Below are 19,240 nucleotides of genomic sequence, written 5' to 3'. Positions count from 1 at the left end.
ACCGACGCACTCCCGCGGGCACGCACCCACCACAGCAAAGCAGCAATTTTTAGTTGACTCAAGAAAATACATCCTCTGGTCACAGAGTGCCCAGGCTCTGACAGCTTTAAATTCATGTTATTCCAGACCAGCTCCAAACTCCTGAGCACACTTCAGCATTCTTGACATCAGCATCTTCCATTCTCTGATCAGTAGAGAGTGGCAGGAACCGTGGGAGCCTTAACCAACTTCCAGTTTCGTATTCTATCAAAACCCTGACTTTCCTGGTGCACAGCTCACATCAGCTCATGGATCAATAGGCAGGCATGGAGCATGGAGCAAAGAGAGTCTTTAAATGTGACAATGAAAAGCTGGCAGTGCAGAAAAAAATCATTACATTGAACTAAGAGATCTTCTACACCACACAATGACACCAATATCCAAGCCCTGATAACAACACCCATATGCCTGCTGTCTCAGACATGCTGGCAGGACTCAAAGTGCTGGATTGTTCTTGACTGCTATACTTGACTGATCTCTAAGCCCTGTTCACCTTCATTTAAATAAATAATTTGAATAGGAATTTGCCTAGCAGAAGGGTCAGTTCCAGGAGTGGCAGATACTCACAGATCCCTCTGTCATTGCTATTCAAAATTTGTTCTACAGTTGGTTGCCTGTTCGAGTATCAAAAGAGGAAACTCTTAGAGAGGATATGTCTGGTGTAAAAGCCAGCAGCTCAGCCTTCTGCTTGCTAAACTCTCCAGGTATTCTGAAGATAGAGATGCCTAGAGAAAAATTAATTTTCCTCCTTTCTTTTTGGGTTCAGTCCCTGCTGCTCTGCTTTGCCATCTTGATGCCAACAAACCAGTGCAGAGCAAGCTTTCAATTGATTCCACTGTCTCCTGCACATCCTACTGCAAGCTAAGTTTGGAAGACTCTAAGTGGTTTAATCAGAGTTCCTGAGATCATTTGCTTCCCATTCACCAGTATATGATTTGTATTCTCTGAAGGCAGTGACTCATTCCTTACACCACACTGTGACATGTTCTTCTATCTTCTTGCTTGCACAGACATGAAATGCCCTTGTTTTCTGTGTTCAGTGGTTCCAGAGATATTTTTAATGGGCCAGCTTTTAGCCTGCAGGTCAGTCAGGTTTTATTTGAGTTTTCCTAACTCCTTCCAGGATCAGAGGTTTCTTCTGGCCCTCAGGGTAAAGGTTATTTTCCATCTGCTCTTGGTGGCATAGAAAGAAGCCTCCTCTGTAGCAGCTTTGTGCTCAGAGCTGACCTGTTCAGAGCTGTCTTATCTCTGTCTAGAACCTGTGTTACATCTGCTCACTTTGTAAACATATGATTTTTTTTGTTTGTAGCTTCCAGATATGTGCCCCTACTGGGATCTGGGAATTGAGATGAATTCCTTACTCTTTGGATATTACCACCAGCAAAATTTTACCTGTGTAAACAAAACCCTTTCACCTTACTTGAATCACACATCTGTTGTGCTATAGTGATTTTACCCTAATATAAACCAGTATAGCTGAATAAGCAATTCTATTGACCAGTGCATGGGAGAAATGGTTTTGCTGAGAGGCTGTGTTCCCAAGCTTTCCTTATTTCCCTTGGTTCCTGGAGGACTAATAAAACTAAAAAAATATAGAAACTTTCCACTTGTCACTCAGGCAGATACAGTCCTGAATGCACAGACTTTTTGTAAAAGATTGTAAAGTAAAGATTGTGCTAATTTACACAACTTTTTACACAAAAATTGTGTAAAATTGTGCTAATTTTAAAGATTGTGCTAATTTTACACAACTTTTTCAGAGCACTACTACTTACTCTTCAGAAGGCATTGAGGAATGTTTGCACTTACATGGTGTAATTAAATTTTGGGAAGTGAATGTTGTGCTTATTGGCACAGTGAAATCTTCAGAACTCCTCAGAACCACAGGTCAAAAAAGAAACTCAAATTAACAAACTTCTTTTACTTAAATACATCAATGTTATGCCACTGTACTATTACCTGGGAAGCTGTCAGTGGGAGGAATATGTTGCTAAGAATAACAGGGAGTTACGTGGCTCAGGAGAGCAAGAAAGATAAGGGTGGTTTTCTTAGTTTTGGGTATCAATTGTTCTCTCCTTTTTGCACTTATTTGTATGGGCCAAGCCTAAACCAAGTCTCTAATTCCAGCTGAAATATGAACAGGAGGCCTCTGATACAAATCTTGCTGTAGAATAGCAGTGAGAATTTGCACCATTTGACAGCTGCTGATCTCTGCCCCATGAATGGGCAGTTTCACTGCTGGTCCCCACAGCCACGTGCTCACTTACACCAGAGCTGCACAGCTACTGAAGGGTAAGGATCAGGAGTATTTGAATTTCCATCAAGACAGCCATTCCAAGGGGCAAACCCAATCTCCCAAGCAGGCATCCTTGTAAAGGACAGTGCTCCTAAGCAGGAAATATTTTTTCCTGTCATTGCATTTCGAGCAATGCCTTGCACCAGAGATGTGTGATGACAAGCAGCACATTAGCTGGATGATGTGTAGCTTCCATGAGGGACTTCTTGTGTCTTCTAAACCAAGTTAATGAATGAGATTTAATTACAAACTAAATCAACCTTTGTGGATGCTATCTGAGCAGGAAAGTCACTGAATAGTTTCACTGTATAACACTCAAGACATTAATTATGTGTGTTAATTTTTAAAGAACTAAAAATTAATGAACCTATAAAGGGAAACTGTTGGTCATCATCCACTGGGGAGCATCTGGAACCTGATCCAAAGCTCTTCTGAAAAAGGTGTTACAAAAACCAGTCCTTCAGCCAGCTAAGCCAGCAACAGTGCCCTGCCTCAGGCAGAAATGAACAATCCAAAATAAAAAACCTTCTTGCCAACATGCAATTGTTCAGCTCCTGCCATAACAGGAAGGAAAAGGAGGCCTCCTGTGTGGTTCATGAGATTTACCTTCCAAAGGAATTTGGTCCATGAAGACAATCATGGGTGTAACCAAAGCCCCACATTGCTACCTCAGTATCTCAGCCACATGGCAGAGCTTCCTGGGCTCTGACCTTGGTATTGTTCTGGTAGAAAATAAACACTCAGCTTTGCTTTTTAGTGATTCCTCCATTTTTTCTTCTTGCCAATGGAACTTGTGAAGGAACTTTATACATCAGAGGTTTGGACCAAACCTCTCATCCATTATTTTTGGTGCCTGTAGTGACCAACTCCTGGCATGTCAGAGGAAGGTTAGGGAACAAGGCAGAATGTGTCAACTGTGCAATGTAATTGAAAGCAAAACTCCCTCAGTACCATCCCAGCAGGAGCCTACAGAGGGTGACATTTCAAAATGACTGGCAGCCACTGCAACTTTGTAACAAACCCTTAGGATTTCATTAACTCAGGAAGCTCATGCATATCTTTCCCGGATACTGTATGAACAATTGCAGCCTTCCTGTTGTTGGACAAAGCCTTTTTCAGACCATAACTCTGTCCACATGAGAAGGGAATGGAATTTGCTCTCAAGTGCTGAAAAACCTCAGCAGAAGGAGCTGTAGGAGGCATTGTGGGCACTAGAGGGGACCTGGCAGTGGGAAAACCCCAAATTAGGGAGAAGATGAGATATAAATGTAGAAACTTATATGTATCTTATATTTTATACATATGGGCTTGTAAATGAGCTAATGAAAGTGCTAATTGACCTAGTTTCCTATGCATATATTTCAAAGCTGGCTGGGAGGAACTAAAATTCATTACAATTCACTTCTTTAGAGTATCAATTCCATCATTTCAGTTGAAATAAAATAGTTTCTTTTTTTTTTTTTTTCATTCTTTGGCTGCTAGAGACTAGAAATAGAACATTTTTATCTTGGATGTACAGTCATGGGGTTACAACAAAAGATGGGTTCCAGACCCTTCCATTCTACTCTAGGTCACAACAGCATTGCTCCATGGAGTCCTTCTCCTGGAGTTTTGTTATCTCACTGAGATTGACAGCATTAAGGTTTTCATGATCTGTGTGGGGAGGATGAAGAGATTGTTCTTTGGTCTGAGGAGGATCCCCAAACACCAGCCTGCAGCACAAAGCACAGACAGCCAATCCACCCCACAGGGAAGTGAAATGAAGCTCAATGTGATAAATGAACCCACAGAGAACTTCCACATTTTCTTTGCAGAAGAAAACCCCGCCTTAGGAAACTTTTATTATTTCAGTCCCTGATCAAAGCTCTCTTACGTGGATGCATTTTTCCTTGACATTTGAATTAATGAGCCAAATGTCTCCAGTGAATTCAAGATGAGCCTGCAACACCTAAAGCTGTTTCTATGGCAGCTGCATGGTGGCACAAACTGGAGGCTGTGACTTCACTGCAGGATCATACAGCAGGGCAGATGGGCAGAAGTCAATTATTTGGGAATTCTAATGAGTAGTAAAAGTATGGCTGTGAAGGGAAGACCTGGTTTACATACATGAGGTCTGTAAGTGCCTAGGCAGAGGGAGTACCTTAAAATTTCATGACATTGTCATGTCTCTTTCTTTTAACACACACACCCAAAAGTGGATATGTCTTTCACTCACTTAGGGAGGTTTTCCATGGATTCCACAGAGAACCCCCGACCTCACAGGTTTTTAACAGTTGCATTATAATTCACACATCATCCTGTTTGAATTCTTGTAAAGAAACAAGCTCTTACTCAAGGGGTTTTTGCCACTTAAGGACAGTTTCAACCTGTCCTCCTCAAATGTAAGATAGGGAGCTTGACATTTCAGATTGTTGCAGCTTTCTATAGGAGGAAGCTGCAGAAGGAACTACCCAAACCATGGTCCTGCCACACCTCATCAATCCTTATTTAGCCCTTTGCTTGGGTCAACAGTGCTTGTCATTGTTTGGGCTGAGAGTGAAGTAATTTCCTTCACAATTTTATATTAAGTTTCATATCTGGGTCTGGTGATAGATTGAGAAATTAAGTGTTTCAGCTGGAAGTTTAGTTCAACAACATGAGCCAATTAAACAAGAATGTAAAAGTGGGCATAAATCTGAATTCTGAATATTGAACTGACATTAACTGAAGACTTGCCTGCATTGGTACAGTGTATTCTGCTGTAACCCAGATCCTGTTGCTTTTGTGGGCCACTTCCTTCACACTGGTACTTACTGAGCTGCTAACATCATCCTCTCCTGTCAGAGTCTGTGAGAAGTGTGTAGACAACTGTCTGGACAAAACAGAAAAGACAAATAAGCCCATAAGAATAAAACATGACAGCTTCTTTGTACCATTCTTGAACAAAATGCACTCCAAGATAAAAGTCAGATGGTCATTTTCAAGTAGGTGAGAGAATTTTTGAATGAGACACATCAGCTGGGTCAAATTCTGCCTTGGTTTCACTTTCACACCTTTTGGCTTTGAATTGATGTACACAAGAAGATAATTTCTATTTTCCCATCCTAAATGACACAGACAACATGAGGTGACATCCTGACCCTTCAGATGCCATTTGGGAAACAGCATTTGGGAAACATCAAGGCCTATCTGCAACAGGCCTTGATGTCATGCAAAAACTTTCCCCCATGCTGTGTTGCTGTGCACCTAGACTCTGACTTTTTCTGTCACAAATGGTAGTGTCCTGTCCATGTTGTTTTTCTTTAAAAGAGCTTAAAAACCATAGGCTTTAATTTTTCAGAGTGACTATTTTTGTGCCCCATGCTGACTGCTTTAAAAACCTTGGCCTAACATTTTTACTTTCTCATGAATTGAATGTGTTAAGGAGGAAGGACACCTCTGTTCCAAAGCTGACAGGAATGTCACCCAGCTCATCTAACTCATAAAAGCACTGTCAAGTTTGAAAAAACTATTGTATGTTCAGAAGATACTTTCTACATTACATAAAAGTGATATAAAAGGCTTGCTTTGAAAAACAAGCCACAAGCACTTGCACCAATTCAGGTTAACAACAGACTTTTCTGGATGGAGATAAAATAGAATCTGAAGGACAAAAATACAAAGCAACTGATCACTGTTCCTTTATTTATATCCTCTGTTTTGACAGCATTTCAGCCTTTTCCTCCTGGAGAACAGTGCTTTGGGATAACAATGTTGTTGGAAAGTGGCAGTGGGAACCCAGCTCTGAGCAGCAGAAGGTGGGCACAGAACCTCAGCAAGGCCACTTGGATTTCCTGCAGATTTGGTCCTTGGTGTGATTGGGATCAGTGTGCGCAATGTCCTGGCCTGCCGCCCTCCCAGGAGAATGAAACCAACTCCACCAACCTCAGCAGACTTTGTTCAGCAAACTTATCACTGAGAACAGCCCTTGCTTGGCAGCACAGAGCAAAATTTGCCCTTTAGAGGCAATCAATTATGGCACATTCCTAAAACATCTTATTGTTCTTGGAATCTGCTGCAAGGGGTGACTGACCATTGCATCTGACCTTGAGCAGGAGGCTCTAAAGAGCAGGCTCTAATCTCAGAAACACTGCTGTAAACCTGACGCCAACCAGTGGAGTGATTTTGGATTTTTCAGACAAGAAACAAAACCAAACATCATGGCAAGAAACAAAACTGTGTTTTCTAGGGAAAGCTGAGTTAACTCTGCCCAACCAACCCCTCCTTGTTAATAACATCCTATGCCACACTCCCACCTCAGAGGATCCACAGCCACATGCACCCTCCAAGGTGGTCTAACCCCACACCAATGGTCTTGTTGCTGCTATGGCATCATCTCCCCTCAGGACTACCAGACTTTGCCAGCCTGAAGTTATGCTGGGACAACTGGGGCTAAATGGAAGGAAGCCAGCATCAGGCCAGCCTCCTTCTGGGCCTGACTCTCCAGCCCCAACACTTCACACCAGTGCAGAGGAGGTGTGACACTCTTCTGGGCTGGGCAGAACACACAGCACCCACTCCACAGGGCTGGCAGTGCCAGGCAAGGCACAGGGCAGTGGGGTTCTGGGGTCATCAATGGCCACAGAGATCTTCAGCTTCTTATCTCATGTTGCTTGGGACACAGTTCCACCTGGTCTGTGCCTGGTTTGCATGAGGTGCTGGGACCAAAAGGAGTGATGAGGTCACTGCTCCTCTCAGCAGAGCCAGTTGGTGGCACATACCTTGGCTGTGCCTCTCCTGCTGCACAGTCACACAAAGCTGCAGCTGCCCAGCGTGTTCTGATCCAGCTGTGTGCATCTGGCCCAGAGGCAGGAGAGGTGTGAGGGCACCACTGACACTGTACACACAGGAGGTGGGGCTGGAAATCTGCAGAGCTCTCAAGGTCCGACCTCCAAATCCCAGGCTCCGAGTCTGAAAGACACAAGTTTGGATAAGAATCCATTAGCCCCAGATTTAAAGGATCAGGATCCTCTCTCATGCAACACAATACCCTCATAAAGGCACAAAATATACAAACCCTACAACACAGATCTAATGTTTTTCTTCCAATCCTTTAGTACTTTAAATCACTTACAACTGTAGACATGACAAAACCTTCAGAACCAGACAGACTTCTTGGCTGCTGCTATTGTCTTAAATGCCTCAGCTCACAGGAACAAGGCACGTTCTGCACAAACAAGCTTAAGCTTTAAAGATGTCTGTGATCACTCCTTAGGCTTTAGCTGACCACAGTACAGCTGCAAGTGGGAACCAGAAACAGGCTGGGGATGCATTTAGATTCTAGAATAGCCATAAAGAAATTAATTTTTAATATAACACAGTCAAGCCTATGTGTACATGCAGCACAATATTTTTAATAACAGAAACAAACAAAGAGGAGGGGTCAGATTGCTTGAGCAAAGCAGAAGTATTGTCTCCTCTTCCTAAAAGCCCTTTGTTTTCACACTAACATCTTCCATCTGGTTGGGGTCTGACCTCAGCAGCCCGGCCGGACCGTTCGTGCTCTTGTCCGTGCTGTTCCCATATAAGGTGATGTCTCTTCGGGGAGCCGGATTCTCATTCGCTCAGGTTCATCCCACTCGGATTTGCTGCTCTCTGCGGTCGAGCTCTGTCACAACTTTGCTCGGCAGCATCTGCACAGCAGTGGCTGCAAAGGGAGGACAAAGTCAGGAGGGAGCAGTGAAGCTGTGCCTGCAGATCCAGAGAGCTCTGGATTGTTGATTTCCGTCCTCTTTCCTCCACAAGTCACCTCTGCAGGATGTCTTTGCAATAAGCAGCTTCCACAAGCCTTTCCCAAGCTAAATAAAAGACAAATTCTATCCAGAGAACTGAATGGAACTGTAGAGCTGAACTCTTTTAACAACGCTCACGTCAAACTTTCCTTCAAAATCTGTATCACTCTCCGTGCAAACTAATTTGGAAAATGCCCCCAGAATTATTCAGTAAGGAAACTGGAACACTGGCCCTCAAGTCTGTAAGACTTGACTCAGCACATCACCCAAACTGAGATAACTTAATACAAGTTAAGCATAAACAAATCTCAGCTGCTTCCTGTAATATTTACCCAAGGCTGCACTGAGAGTTTAAAATCTCTATCTGTGAGGATTCTCTTGTGATGAAGAGGTCAAGGCACTGAGCTAAGCCTTGATTGTTTTCTTTCAGGCAGTAATTGTGAATATTCACCACCACGGTAAATACCAAGCAGCAGGGGGGCAGCCAGGGGGCTGCATGCATGGAGAGCACAAACCCGGTGGAAGAAAGGATCATGATAACATGAAACCTTAAGGATGTCGTGGGAACTCTCTCACTTTTCCCAAGTTGGGAAGTCCCACAAAACTGGGCTCCAGTGTGTGATTTTGCTCCTGCCTCCAATCACTTGAACTTTCAAACACGGCAACAAGTTCAGCCAGTCCAGTTCTAACAAGGTCTGGTCATGGAGTCTCCTTTCCCAGAGTCAGAACAGACTTCATGGGTTTCCATCTCACCATCTCTTTTTCTTCTTATCTTGGCATTATCTCAAGTTTTCATCCTTCCTCTTCTTTAACATTACAGAGACATGAGAAGAGGGGAATGTTCCTTTCCTTCTGGGAAGGTGAGAGGACTGGAATAGTCTCAATAGAAAGCAAAATCTCAGAGCAGCAGCCTCCCAGCCCAGATCCCTCTCCACCCTCAGCACTGAGGAAGAAAGATGAGTATCAGTGTTTACAGAAACAGTGTTTCTCCAGGATTAAGTGATGGGGAACTCACAGGCACCTCCATCAGAAATACCATTCTCATCTGCTCTCTCTGTGTTCTACATGCTCAAAATACTCATCGGAGAAAACAGAAACTAATACCAGGAAAGCATGACAAAGGAAAGCAGATCTCTTCTGGGAACTTGTAGGTAAATACGATTCCTAAAGGTCAGTATATGGACTGAAAGCACAAAGGAAACATGATCTGCTTTTAAAGTTCAAATCCAGGAGTCAGGAGACTTGGATTATGTTCCTGGCTCTAGCACAGCTCTCATGCCCAACCACAAGGCACCCGTCCATCCCTTCTGTCACTTCATTTAACCAGTTAAGAGCTCAGACATCAATCAGTGTCACCCCCCAGCCTTCCTGCGAAGACCAATAAATTTTATGAAATTATTGTATGAAGCGTTTTCTGTTTCTCAGAAGGAAAAGAGGAGCTAATCTAAGTTAGTCGCAGTGCTTAGAATTGCAAAGTATTACATTTATGGTTGCTACTTACTGAGTCAAATTCTGCAGTGATTTACAACCTGTGCATTTCAATTGGCACCAATTTAACATGACTCACTGCATATTTTAATCCATCATCTGGGGACTCACATGGGATTCTAAGACTATCCAAGAACCTAATTGAAATAGCAGAGAGGCTCCAAAATCCAACTATTTCAGGCCTAAGCATGGCTTTTGAAGGATCTGCGAGAACAAACTTGCAGACTGAGAGATTCCATGAACAAGTTTGACTTTAATTTATAGTCTGGTTCGGATTGTTTGGTGTTTTTGAAGCTGCTGTCCTTGTTTCAGATTTATGCACTACATATTTATTGCTGCTTTGAGGCACGCTGACAACTGATGTTCAGCCTCGAGGACATAAATTTGCCATTTTTCCCAGATGAGGCCTGGGCCCAGGACTGGCTCTTCCTGTTCCACACGGATCCTCTGCACACCTTTCTATCTCCAAGGAATTAAGTAACCATTCACCTGACACGTACATCAGCCACACTTGACATCCCTTTGTGCTGTCAAAGGCTGCCAGAAATCTTAATTGGGTAACTGCAGCAATCTGTTTGTACATCTCCTACACATGCGACAACGACCTCCCTCAGAAGGAGCCGCAGAGCCAAGTTTATCCTCCAGAGGCTGAATCTCGGACCTATTTCTGCCACTGCTCGCACTTGTTCCGTGAAGGAGCCCCACGAGAAACCTGCCCTGTGCCCCAGCGCCCTCAGCCGCAATTCCCGGGCTGTTCGCGGCGGGAAGGGGCCGGGACGGGGCTGTGGGGCGCAGCGGGAAGGACTGACCGGGGCATGCTGTGGGGACACCGGGAGGGCTCCCAGTGCGGCGGGATCCGCGCTGCCGCAGCCGGCTGTGAGGGCAGCGATCCGCGATCCGCCAGAGGAGCCCGGTGCCGGTCGCTGTCCCGGTGCCGGTGCCGGTCCCCTCACAGTTCGGCCTCGCCCCGTCACGGCCAGGCCGCGCCCCATCACAGCTCGGCACCGCCCCTCCACACTGGGCCACGCCCCTCAGTGCAAGACCACGCCCCCTCACCTCGCGGCCGCGGCCCAGTTCGCGCCGCTCGCCGGTAACGCCGGAAGTGACGCCACGCCCGTATCCTGGCAACCGTCCCCGCGGTAACGGCGCGCGCGAGGCTCCGGTCGAGGCCTCCCCGCCAGGGCCCGGCCCGGGCCCCGATCCCGCAGCCCCGGCCCGGGCCCCGATCCCGCAGCCCCGATCCCGCAGCCCCGGTAGGGCCCGGCCCGGGCCCCCATCCCGCAGCCCCGGCAGGGCCCCGATCCCGTAGCCCCGGTAGGGCCCGGCCCGGATCCTGCTCCCGGCGCCGAGGGGCGGCCGGACCCAGTCACCGACTCCCCGGCATCTGCTGTGTGCTCTCTGCAGAGGCTTTCCCGGGTCACAGTTATGGGTGACCAAATGCAGGTCATTGTTGAGAAGCTCAATCAGGAGCCCTTCAAGAAGAGCTACAATTTGATCTCGTTTGACTCCCTGGAGCCGCTGCAGCTGCTGCAGCTGCTCAGTGATGTTCTGGGGGAGATTGACCCGAAGGTAAGGAGGGCACTCAAGGTGCTCACACCTCCTGAGGTGGCCTGACACTGGAATTTGCTTTTATTTAGGTCTGGCTCAGTATAATCCTGCAGTGTTTGTCTCACCAAAAGAAGCTTGTATGAATCTTCCAGGAAATAAATGTGCCTGGCAAGAATCCTTCCTGCCTGTACGTGTGAGTGCTCTTGGCAAAGCAGCAAATGCTGCTTGGGGCAGGACGGCAGCATCCCTGCTGCCCAGAGGCTGATGACGATGTTTTTCCTGTGAAATGAAAGATCTTGGTTCATACTGACAGTCGTGTTTAGTCAAAGTCAGGCTGTGTCCTGCACGCACCCAGGGCAGGAGCTGATCAAGAACTGAACCTCCCGACTGTGCTGTTGCAATTATATCCCAGTCCTGGGAGGCTGCCAAAAGTGTGTGTGAGATCAGAAGGGACCATTCACACACCTGGGGAGTGGATACCTGTGCCAGGATGTCCGACTTCCAGGGTGGATGTGGTCAGTGTGACTGCGCAGATGAGATCCCATGAGCAGGGAGAAGAGATTCCTGGTGTAAATTGACAGGAAAATCCATTAGAAGAGAATTGAAGTTTGGTGATATAAGGGATGATCTCACTGTTGTCTGGTAAATTAATAAAGTCAATGTTGTCAGATACGTAACATCACTTGGACAAACAAGTTTAAAAAAAAAAAAAATTGGTGTTAGGAAATAATGTAATGTTATCCTAAAAATTAGTAATTATTAAATCGATTGTTTTATAATAGTTACAATATTTTTTACTATATGAATAATAATAAAGAATAACTACTCATTTAATTTTAAAACCCGTTCAGCATGCTGTGGACATCAGAGAGGAGCTGCCAGAACAAACAGCAAAAAGAATGCTGAATCTGCTTGGAATCCTCAAATACAAACCTCCAGGGACTGTGTCAGACCTGTGAGTACCTTTTTGCCTACAAATCACGTTAAAACATCTTTTTTGGATTATATGGTACTGACCTTTAGTTCAGGTGAGCAGTGCTCCAATGTCCCCGGGGATGTTTTGGGGTCCCAGCTGGGTGCCATTCCCGTGTCTCCGGGGATGTTTTGGGGTCCCAGCTGGGTGCCATTCCCGTGTCCCCGGGGATGTTTTGGGGTCCCAGCTGGGCGCTGTTCCCGTGTCCCCGGGGATGTTTTGGGGTCCCAGCTGGGCGCTGTTCCCGTGTCCCCGGGGATGTTTTGAGGTCCCAGCTGGATGCCATTCCCGTGTCTCCGGGGGTGTTTTGGGGTTCCAGCTGGGTGCCGTTCCCGTGTCCCCGGGGATGTTTTGGGGTCCCAGCTGGGCGCTGTTCCCGTGTCCCCCGGGGATGTTTTGGGGTCCCAGCTGGGCGCTGTTCCCGTGTCCCCGGGGATGTTTTGGGGTCCCAGCTGGGTGCCATTCCCGTGTCCCCGGGGATGTTTTGGGGTTCCAGCTGGGCGCCATTCCCGTGTCCCCGGGGATGTTTTGGGGTCCCAGGTGTGGCTCCAGGTGGGCGCTGCCTGCAGTGGCGGCTCGGGCCGGCAGAGGGCGCCGCCCGGCCCTGCCCAGCCGCGGCCCCGGTCCCGTCTCACCTGTGCCAGGTGATGCCAAATCCCGCGTTCCCCCCGCTCTGCCGGCATCCCCAAGGCTGTCACAGGAAAGGAGGAGCTGTCACTGCTGGGTTTATCCTTGCAGTGTGTTACGGGGTTTTTACCTGACTCAAGGTAGAAGAATCAGGAGCCTGAACTGCAGACTTCCAGCTCAGAACGGGTTGGGTTGGAAGGGACTTTAAAGATGACCTGTTCCAACTCCCTGCCATGGCAGGGACACCTTTCACTATCCCAGGTTGATCAGAGCTCCATCCAACCTGGCCTTGAACACTTCCAGGGATGGGACAGCCACAGCTTCTCTGGGCACCCTGTGCCAGGGCCTCAGCACCGTCACAGGGAAGAATTGCTTCCTAATTCAAAGCCCTCTGTCACTGTGAGGCCATTCCCATTGTCCTGGTAAAAAGTTCCTCTCCATCTCTATTTTGTGCTCCCTTCAGGTTCTGGAATGTGCAAATTCTTCAGCCTTCTCTTTTCCAGGCTAATCAAACCCAAGCCTCATCATGAGCATTTTCTCTTCTAACAGCATTACAAAAATCATTAGGCAAGTGGAGAAGGAATGTCAAAACATTGCAGATTTTTTGTTCCAAGCCAGCATTCTTTTGTTTGAGATTTATTGGCATTTTCTCCTGGTTGGTTCCATGCAGGAGTGCTTTTCGCCAAGGGCTGGTTACTGGAAGCAAAGCTGTAATTCATCCTGTCTTGCATTGGCTTCTTCAGAGGACCAATGAACTCAGGACCAGAGCTTACCTGGCACGTTTCTTGGTGAAGCTGGAGGTGCCAGCAGAGTTCCTGCAGGATGATACTGTGGCTGACTTCAACAAACAGGTACCATTCCTCATCAATGCCAACGTTTCACCTTGATTAAAGTGCCAGTGGGAGGAGGGATAAATGAACCAGGGGGTTAATGCTGGCATACATGTCCAAGTGAGTTATGTTAAAAGCTTGTTGGATTCAAGGATAAGCAAAGATTCATAATAAAAAGTTGATGTCTTGACCACTTTTCTTCCAATAACCCTGAAATTATGGATTAATAAGTAGCACTGAATTAAAAGTCCTTAAGCCCATTAAGCACTGGGTGCCAAATAATGTTCAGAGCCGTTTTGGCTTAGACAGACTTTTAGTTCTTAATTTTTGAGCAGGTTTGAGGGTTTTTTCTATGAAATATGACCTGGATATTTTTAACTTTATAAAATTACCACTTCAAACAAGTCCAGGAAATGTTATGCCCAAAAGTCGATGTCTCCTAATCGTCCATTGATTGTATTTGTAGTCATGGTAGTCCTGTGATAGTATTTGATGCCCAATATTTGTATGAGCTTTACTCCACTTTTGCTTTAACCATTTATTTTTTTGTGAATAAAGAAAAGATTTCTTTTTCTCTGTGCTGACATTCCTACTTATTATGTTCCCACTTCTTTTGTGAGCATTAAATGTTGATTTTAGATAGACTGGGTGGATTTGAAATGTAAAACTGGAAGTGAACCAAAGTTTTGCGTTTATTATCCGAGGTACATATTTACTTATTTTTCCCAGTTTTCTGTGCCTTTTGTTCTGCTAAACCACAGTGGGTTTGAGTGTTTGTAAGAGGTAACTTGATCTGTTAACTCTGCACCAGCAAAGCTGAACACTCTCACTGAGACTTGACTAAGCCTTTTATTTTTTTGTTACCTCTAACAATATTGGATTTATACCTTGAAATAACTCAGCAGAAGTAGCAGGGAGAGAAAGGAATGCAGATTGTATGTTTTGTTCAGAATGTCACAGTCTTAATGTGTATAAATATCCACCTCCATAATTTCCATGATGTAAGATGTGTTCCTTTTTGGGATTACAGTAATAGAACCATCTCATTAAACTAATACTCTGCTGATTAATTCAAAAGAGAAGCTGGGGTAATAGAATGCCTTACTGCACTATAACATGACAGTGCAAATATTTAGGTACTAATGAATTAAACAATTAGCCTGAATTATTTAGATACAGCCTTGCAATGGTGTCTTTTAAGGGAAATTTCAAAAATGAGAGTTCAGACACCTTTTAACACAGTTAAGTTTTGTGGGTGTGTACATTCAAACTAAAATGAACTTTTGTAAATTACTTATAGAAGATACTCAGCCAAACTCCCACCTTCCCAGCTGTGTTGTGATTTAGACATTGGATTATCTGCAATGTATAATTTAAGAAATAAGCAATTTCAGGCATTAATCTTGTTGTTCAGGCTTCAGTGATTTGCTCCAGGTGCCAGAGATCTCTTTCCATGTAGGAACCTGGGTGGTTTTTTGGTCATTTGAGTGTGTCCCTTATTTCAGGTGCATGTGGAGCACCCAAAGGGAAAAGTGAGAACCTTATTTTTTGTTATGATCCATCAAACTCTGCTCTGCCTTGCTTGAATCCTGCCATTTGCCTTGAAATTTCATGTTCAATGGGGAAAAGTTCTATGGAACTCCTCTTTTGACAGAGGTAGAAACACACAAAGGAGAACTCTTGGCCACCAGCAGTGGGAATGCAGTTGCTCAGAGACCACCTGCTCATTTTCATTCTTGTAAAGGATTTCCAGAGTGCATAAGGGGCATCATGGAAGCCAGTTGGGTTTTACTCCTGCATTTTGTAACTTGTTCCTCCTCATCCAGCCTGTGCATTCCTTGTTGCACCATTATTTGCCACCTAATCCAGCTCTTTGTGATTTTATCTTCTCCTTAGCCATTTTATTGCTATTTTTTTGAATTCCTTCCAGCTTGTCAGTGTGTGCTTGCTACTGAAACAACCAGGACTGAGCAGAGTGCTCTGGATGCTGCTTCCCCAGGGTTTGATAGAATGGAGGTGCTGCTTCACTGCTCAGGCTCTGATGCCTTTGTTTGAGCTGGCCTTTGCTGTTGCCATTTGGTATTCACCTTTCATATCAACTGCTCTTTCCAGGAAGTAAAAAATGACTTGATACTCTCCTTTTAGATTTCCCCATCTCACTGAGGGCTGTTTCTGTGGAGATAATCTTTCCTTCTACCACAGCTCGCGTTTCTCCGAGTTGAATCTAAATTTATTTCCTCTCCATATTTCTAAACTCTTGCTGTCCCCTGTTATTTCTCTACCCACACAGACTTTCACACTGCCTCTCAGTTTAGGATTCCTGGTGGGCAAAGTACTGGTGTGGAAGTAGCACACTGTCTCCTTGTCTCTGAGTGCTGAGCTGCATCTATCAATCTCTGGGATGTGGTGAGGGTTATGCAACGTGGCACAGCCATTTCTCACGTGTTCACTCAGCTCTGCTCTTGGGCCACTCTGGAAACCCAAGCCCCATTGCTTCCTTCAGAAGTGTTGTTAGAGCAAACACTTCCTTTTGGGGCTGATTTATATATGTGGGATACACAGATGTATAGTAAGAGAGAGTAATTTATTAATTTGTCCCTCTCGAGTGACGTCTTCTTGTTTTGCAAATACATTATGTATTACAGAAGGTGAAAATACTGGAAATTGTGAAGTTCTGATTGTCTCTTCAAATGGAAGATAATGCACTGTGATTTATTTCTGCTTTATAAGTTGACAGGCTTTTGCAATGAGAAAATGCCTTTTTATCTTATTCTCACCCTATTTCTATGTCTACGTTTACTGTCTTAGTAGTAAAACAGTGTGTTGATCTGAAAATCCTTAGACACAGAGCTCATTCTGCACAATTTCCATTTCATTTCACAGTATGAAGAACTCATGGAAGCATTTAAAAACCTACACAAGGAGCACGAGCAGCTCAAAATATCTGGTTTATCAACTGCAGAAATAAGAAGGGTAAACAAACTCCACCATTTTTTCTTTAGTTGGTGTTCTGCATGTCAGTTCCATGTTTGTTGGCTTTGTGGACAGTGTGAAAGCTGTAGAGGCCAGAGCTGGTGGGCACTGCAGCTGCCTCTTGAGCTGCTCTCTGTTGGCAAACACAAAGTCCTCGCTCATGCTTAGAGCTGAGATTTCTGGAGCAGATTGGGGAATGAGGCTGCCAAGACACTGTGCAGCATGATTTCCAAATATTGGAACTCCATTTCCTCTGAATGCAGACTGATACAAAGCCTTTTGCTTTCCTGATAGCAGCTAATAATTCCAGAGGGTGTTGAATGAATTATGAGCTTAAGTCAACAGAAATGATGAACCCACGTGGCTCAAGTGTTAAGTAGAGATATTTGCTCTGTTTCAGCACAATAATTAAGCTTGTGTGTACAGCTTTCTAGTGGACACACTGAGAAGCCAAGCAAATGTTGAGATAAGGCCTGCATTTGGAGAATTCATTTTCCTTTCTCTCATAACTACCGATCTGCAGAGCCCTGCTGTTGTAAAATAGGACTAAAGGAGAATAACAATAATTAGATACATGTTTCTGCACTAGAAAGTGTTTCTTTTAAGACAGTTTTAATACAAAAAGTGGCAGCAGACATCTCTCATAAGCAGCTTCATGCAAATTGGTCTGCCAGGAATTGGGTAATGCTGGTGACATTAAGAACATATGTCAGACTGCATCAGATGTTGAATTCATACTGATGCCTTCCTTGGTGCTTTCTGTTTGTTTGTTTTTATTTTAGAGAAGTCCACCTGCTTTTATTTTAAATGTTCACTGTAATACTCAAGGATGCAGATGAAGAATGTTAGCATAAAGAGAGTGGGAACTGTGGGGGAAGTAAGAGAGAAGAGAGATTGGAATCCTGGATGTTTGATCATAGATCAATAAAATTACAACCGCCTCTGTGGATTCAGGGAAGAATTCTGATTTTCATATTAATTTGAAGAGAACTTAGTCCAATCCAATATACATGGGGAATAAATTAATATTTCTTTATCTGCTTTTCCTGCTTTTTAGGACATCAGTGCAATGGAAGAGGAGAAAGATCAACTGGCCAAAAGAGTCGAGCGTCTTAAGAAGAGGGTAATAAGAGAAGTAACACTCCTACATTTCAGTGTCATAATCCTTGGCCTGCAACTCCCATTTTGGAATGCAAACAGGGATTAAGATAAACACACTGTATGTCTAGGAAGGAATCAAGTAACTAATTGACCTACAGGGAATCTCCCCAGGCGTTGATCCAGAGCTTTTAAGAATCTCGAGTCCAGTACTTTGCTGTCATTTCTGAGTAGTTACGTGTATGGAAGGGAAGTGCTAAGTGGGCTTGTGAGACATCTGATCTCTTTAATGTATTTCTCAGCTATCTGACAGCAACATGCACTATTTATCCACTTGCTGTAGGTGGAGACAGTACAAAATCATCAACGGATGCTTGAAATAGCAAGACAGCTTCGCTTAGAGAAAGAGAGAGAAGAATCTCTGGCTCAACAGAAACAAGAACAGAAAAGTCAGGTACTGGCAAAAGAGTTGTTGATGTTGTTTGAGAATTGAGCATTTTAAAAATACATCAGGAACAGCAGTAGATGGGAGAGTTTCTCCCAACCCCAGAAAATTAAATTCCATTTACAAGATCTATGTACATTTTAAGGGAAGAGGCTTGACCCTGCAAGTTTTGAACACCACACTGAAGGTACTTGGCTGCCTCAGCTCCCACTGACATCATCCTTTAGCATTCCCAGGAAATGTTCATTGACTTATTGCTGGGGCACCCAAAGGGAACTCTTCACATTTATGGTAGTGAGCAAATGTTTCCTTGGTTTGATTTCTATCTCTGTGATCTGCACGAAGGTTGCAGGGGCTGAGCAGCACATCAAGTACCTTGTATTTTTCCTGGGTGGGGGTAATATGTATTCAGGAGCAACCTTGGGATTTAGACATCTGCATTTGGGAAAAATGAAGTCCTGAGAAGCCCTGGGAGCAGTTGACATCCAAGTGTAAGGGTGGGTTTTATTCTGTCCTGTGTTGTCAAAACAAGACATTCAATAGAGCCCGGTGCCATTTGGTTACACTGTCTCACCAAGGTCTGTAGCCTGAATTTCAACACTATTAGAATGAGGAAAGCTTTCAGATTTCTGATATTGCAGCCTTTGTCTGGATGTGGGATCAGTGGGAATCAGTGGCCTCTCGAGCTGTTGGGTCTTTGCTGCAGCCTGAGTAAGATCACGACTGAGTGATGTCCAGTTAATTCCAGTTCTTACTACACATCTCCCTAAGTCACAAAAATGCAAATCAGCTGGGGCTTGTTTGGCAGGAAGCTTTCCAGACTCCTCCTGGGATGGACAGTGGATTGCTGTGACACCTCAGCTGCATTGCAGGATAAGCAGAGTTACCTGCTGCAATCCTGATTCCTGCTGCCTTTTGTTGTTGTTGTTGTAATGCTCAAGCCACTCATATTTTTGGTTGAAAATTGTTGGATGAATTTCTGCCATCAGAGAAAATATCACTTGGGAGAACAAGAACACTCTTCTCAATTAACAGGAAGGAATATCAAGTAAACCCAGGCCAAGTGTTGAAAATTTGGTCTGGCACATTTCCCTTGTGAAACAGAAAATCTCCAGGCATTAAAGCTGCCATGGTTTGTGTTTGGGGCTCTTTTGGGGCGCTGTGGGTTGAGTG

General features: G+C 44.7%; 1 protein-coding gene and 1 long non-coding RNA gene across 3 annotated transcripts in view; one reads left to right on the top strand and one right to left on the bottom strand.

Annotated features, from left to right (window-relative positions):
* Positions 1–2,871: 2,871 nt before the first annotated feature.
* On the bottom strand, positions 2,872–10,699 carry LOC139598540 (uncharacterized). 2 transcript variants are annotated; one of them, XR_011681927.1, is made up of 4 exons: positions 10,630–10,699; positions 7,829–8,000; positions 7,075–7,264; positions 2,872–5,186 (listed from the first exon to the last, which is right to left on the bottom strand). It is a non-coding gene; the product is annotated as an uncharacterized lncRNA (long non-coding RNA). The 2 variants fall into 2 exon arrangements; XR_011681928.1 differs by lacking the exon at positions 10,630–10,699 and adding an exon at positions 10,383–10,521.
* Positions 10,700–10,711: 12 nt separating this feature from the next.
* IFT81 (intraflagellar transport 81) overlaps positions 10,712–19,240 on the top strand; it is a 37,512-nt gene continuing 28,983 nt past the window's right edge. Inside the window, exons 1-6 of the mRNA XM_071445043.1 lie at positions 10,712–11,142; positions 11,973–12,076; positions 13,392–13,572; positions 16,435–16,524; positions 17,582–17,647; positions 17,966–18,076. Of these exons, the coding sequence (XP_071301144.1) occupies positions 10,999–11,142; positions 11,973–12,076; positions 13,392–13,572; positions 16,435–16,524; positions 17,582–17,647; positions 17,966–18,076 (696 nt within the window). The 5' untranslated portion in view covers positions 10,712–10,998. The remainder of the gene's footprint in view (positions 11,143–11,972; positions 12,077–13,391; positions 13,573–16,434; positions 16,525–17,581; positions 17,648–17,965; positions 18,077–19,240) is intronic.

This window comes from Agelaius tricolor, unplaced genomic scaffold (genome assembly GCF_023055355.1).
Source record: "Agelaius tricolor isolate 1412-34295 unplaced genomic scaffold, bAgeTri1.0.p SCAF_20, whole genome shotgun sequence".
Classification (NCBI taxonomy): Eukaryota; Metazoa; Chordata; class Aves; order Passeriformes; family Icteridae; genus Agelaius; species Agelaius tricolor.
The sequence above is the reverse complement of the archived record's forward strand: the minus strand, read 5'-3'. Positions and strand labels throughout refer to the sequence as shown.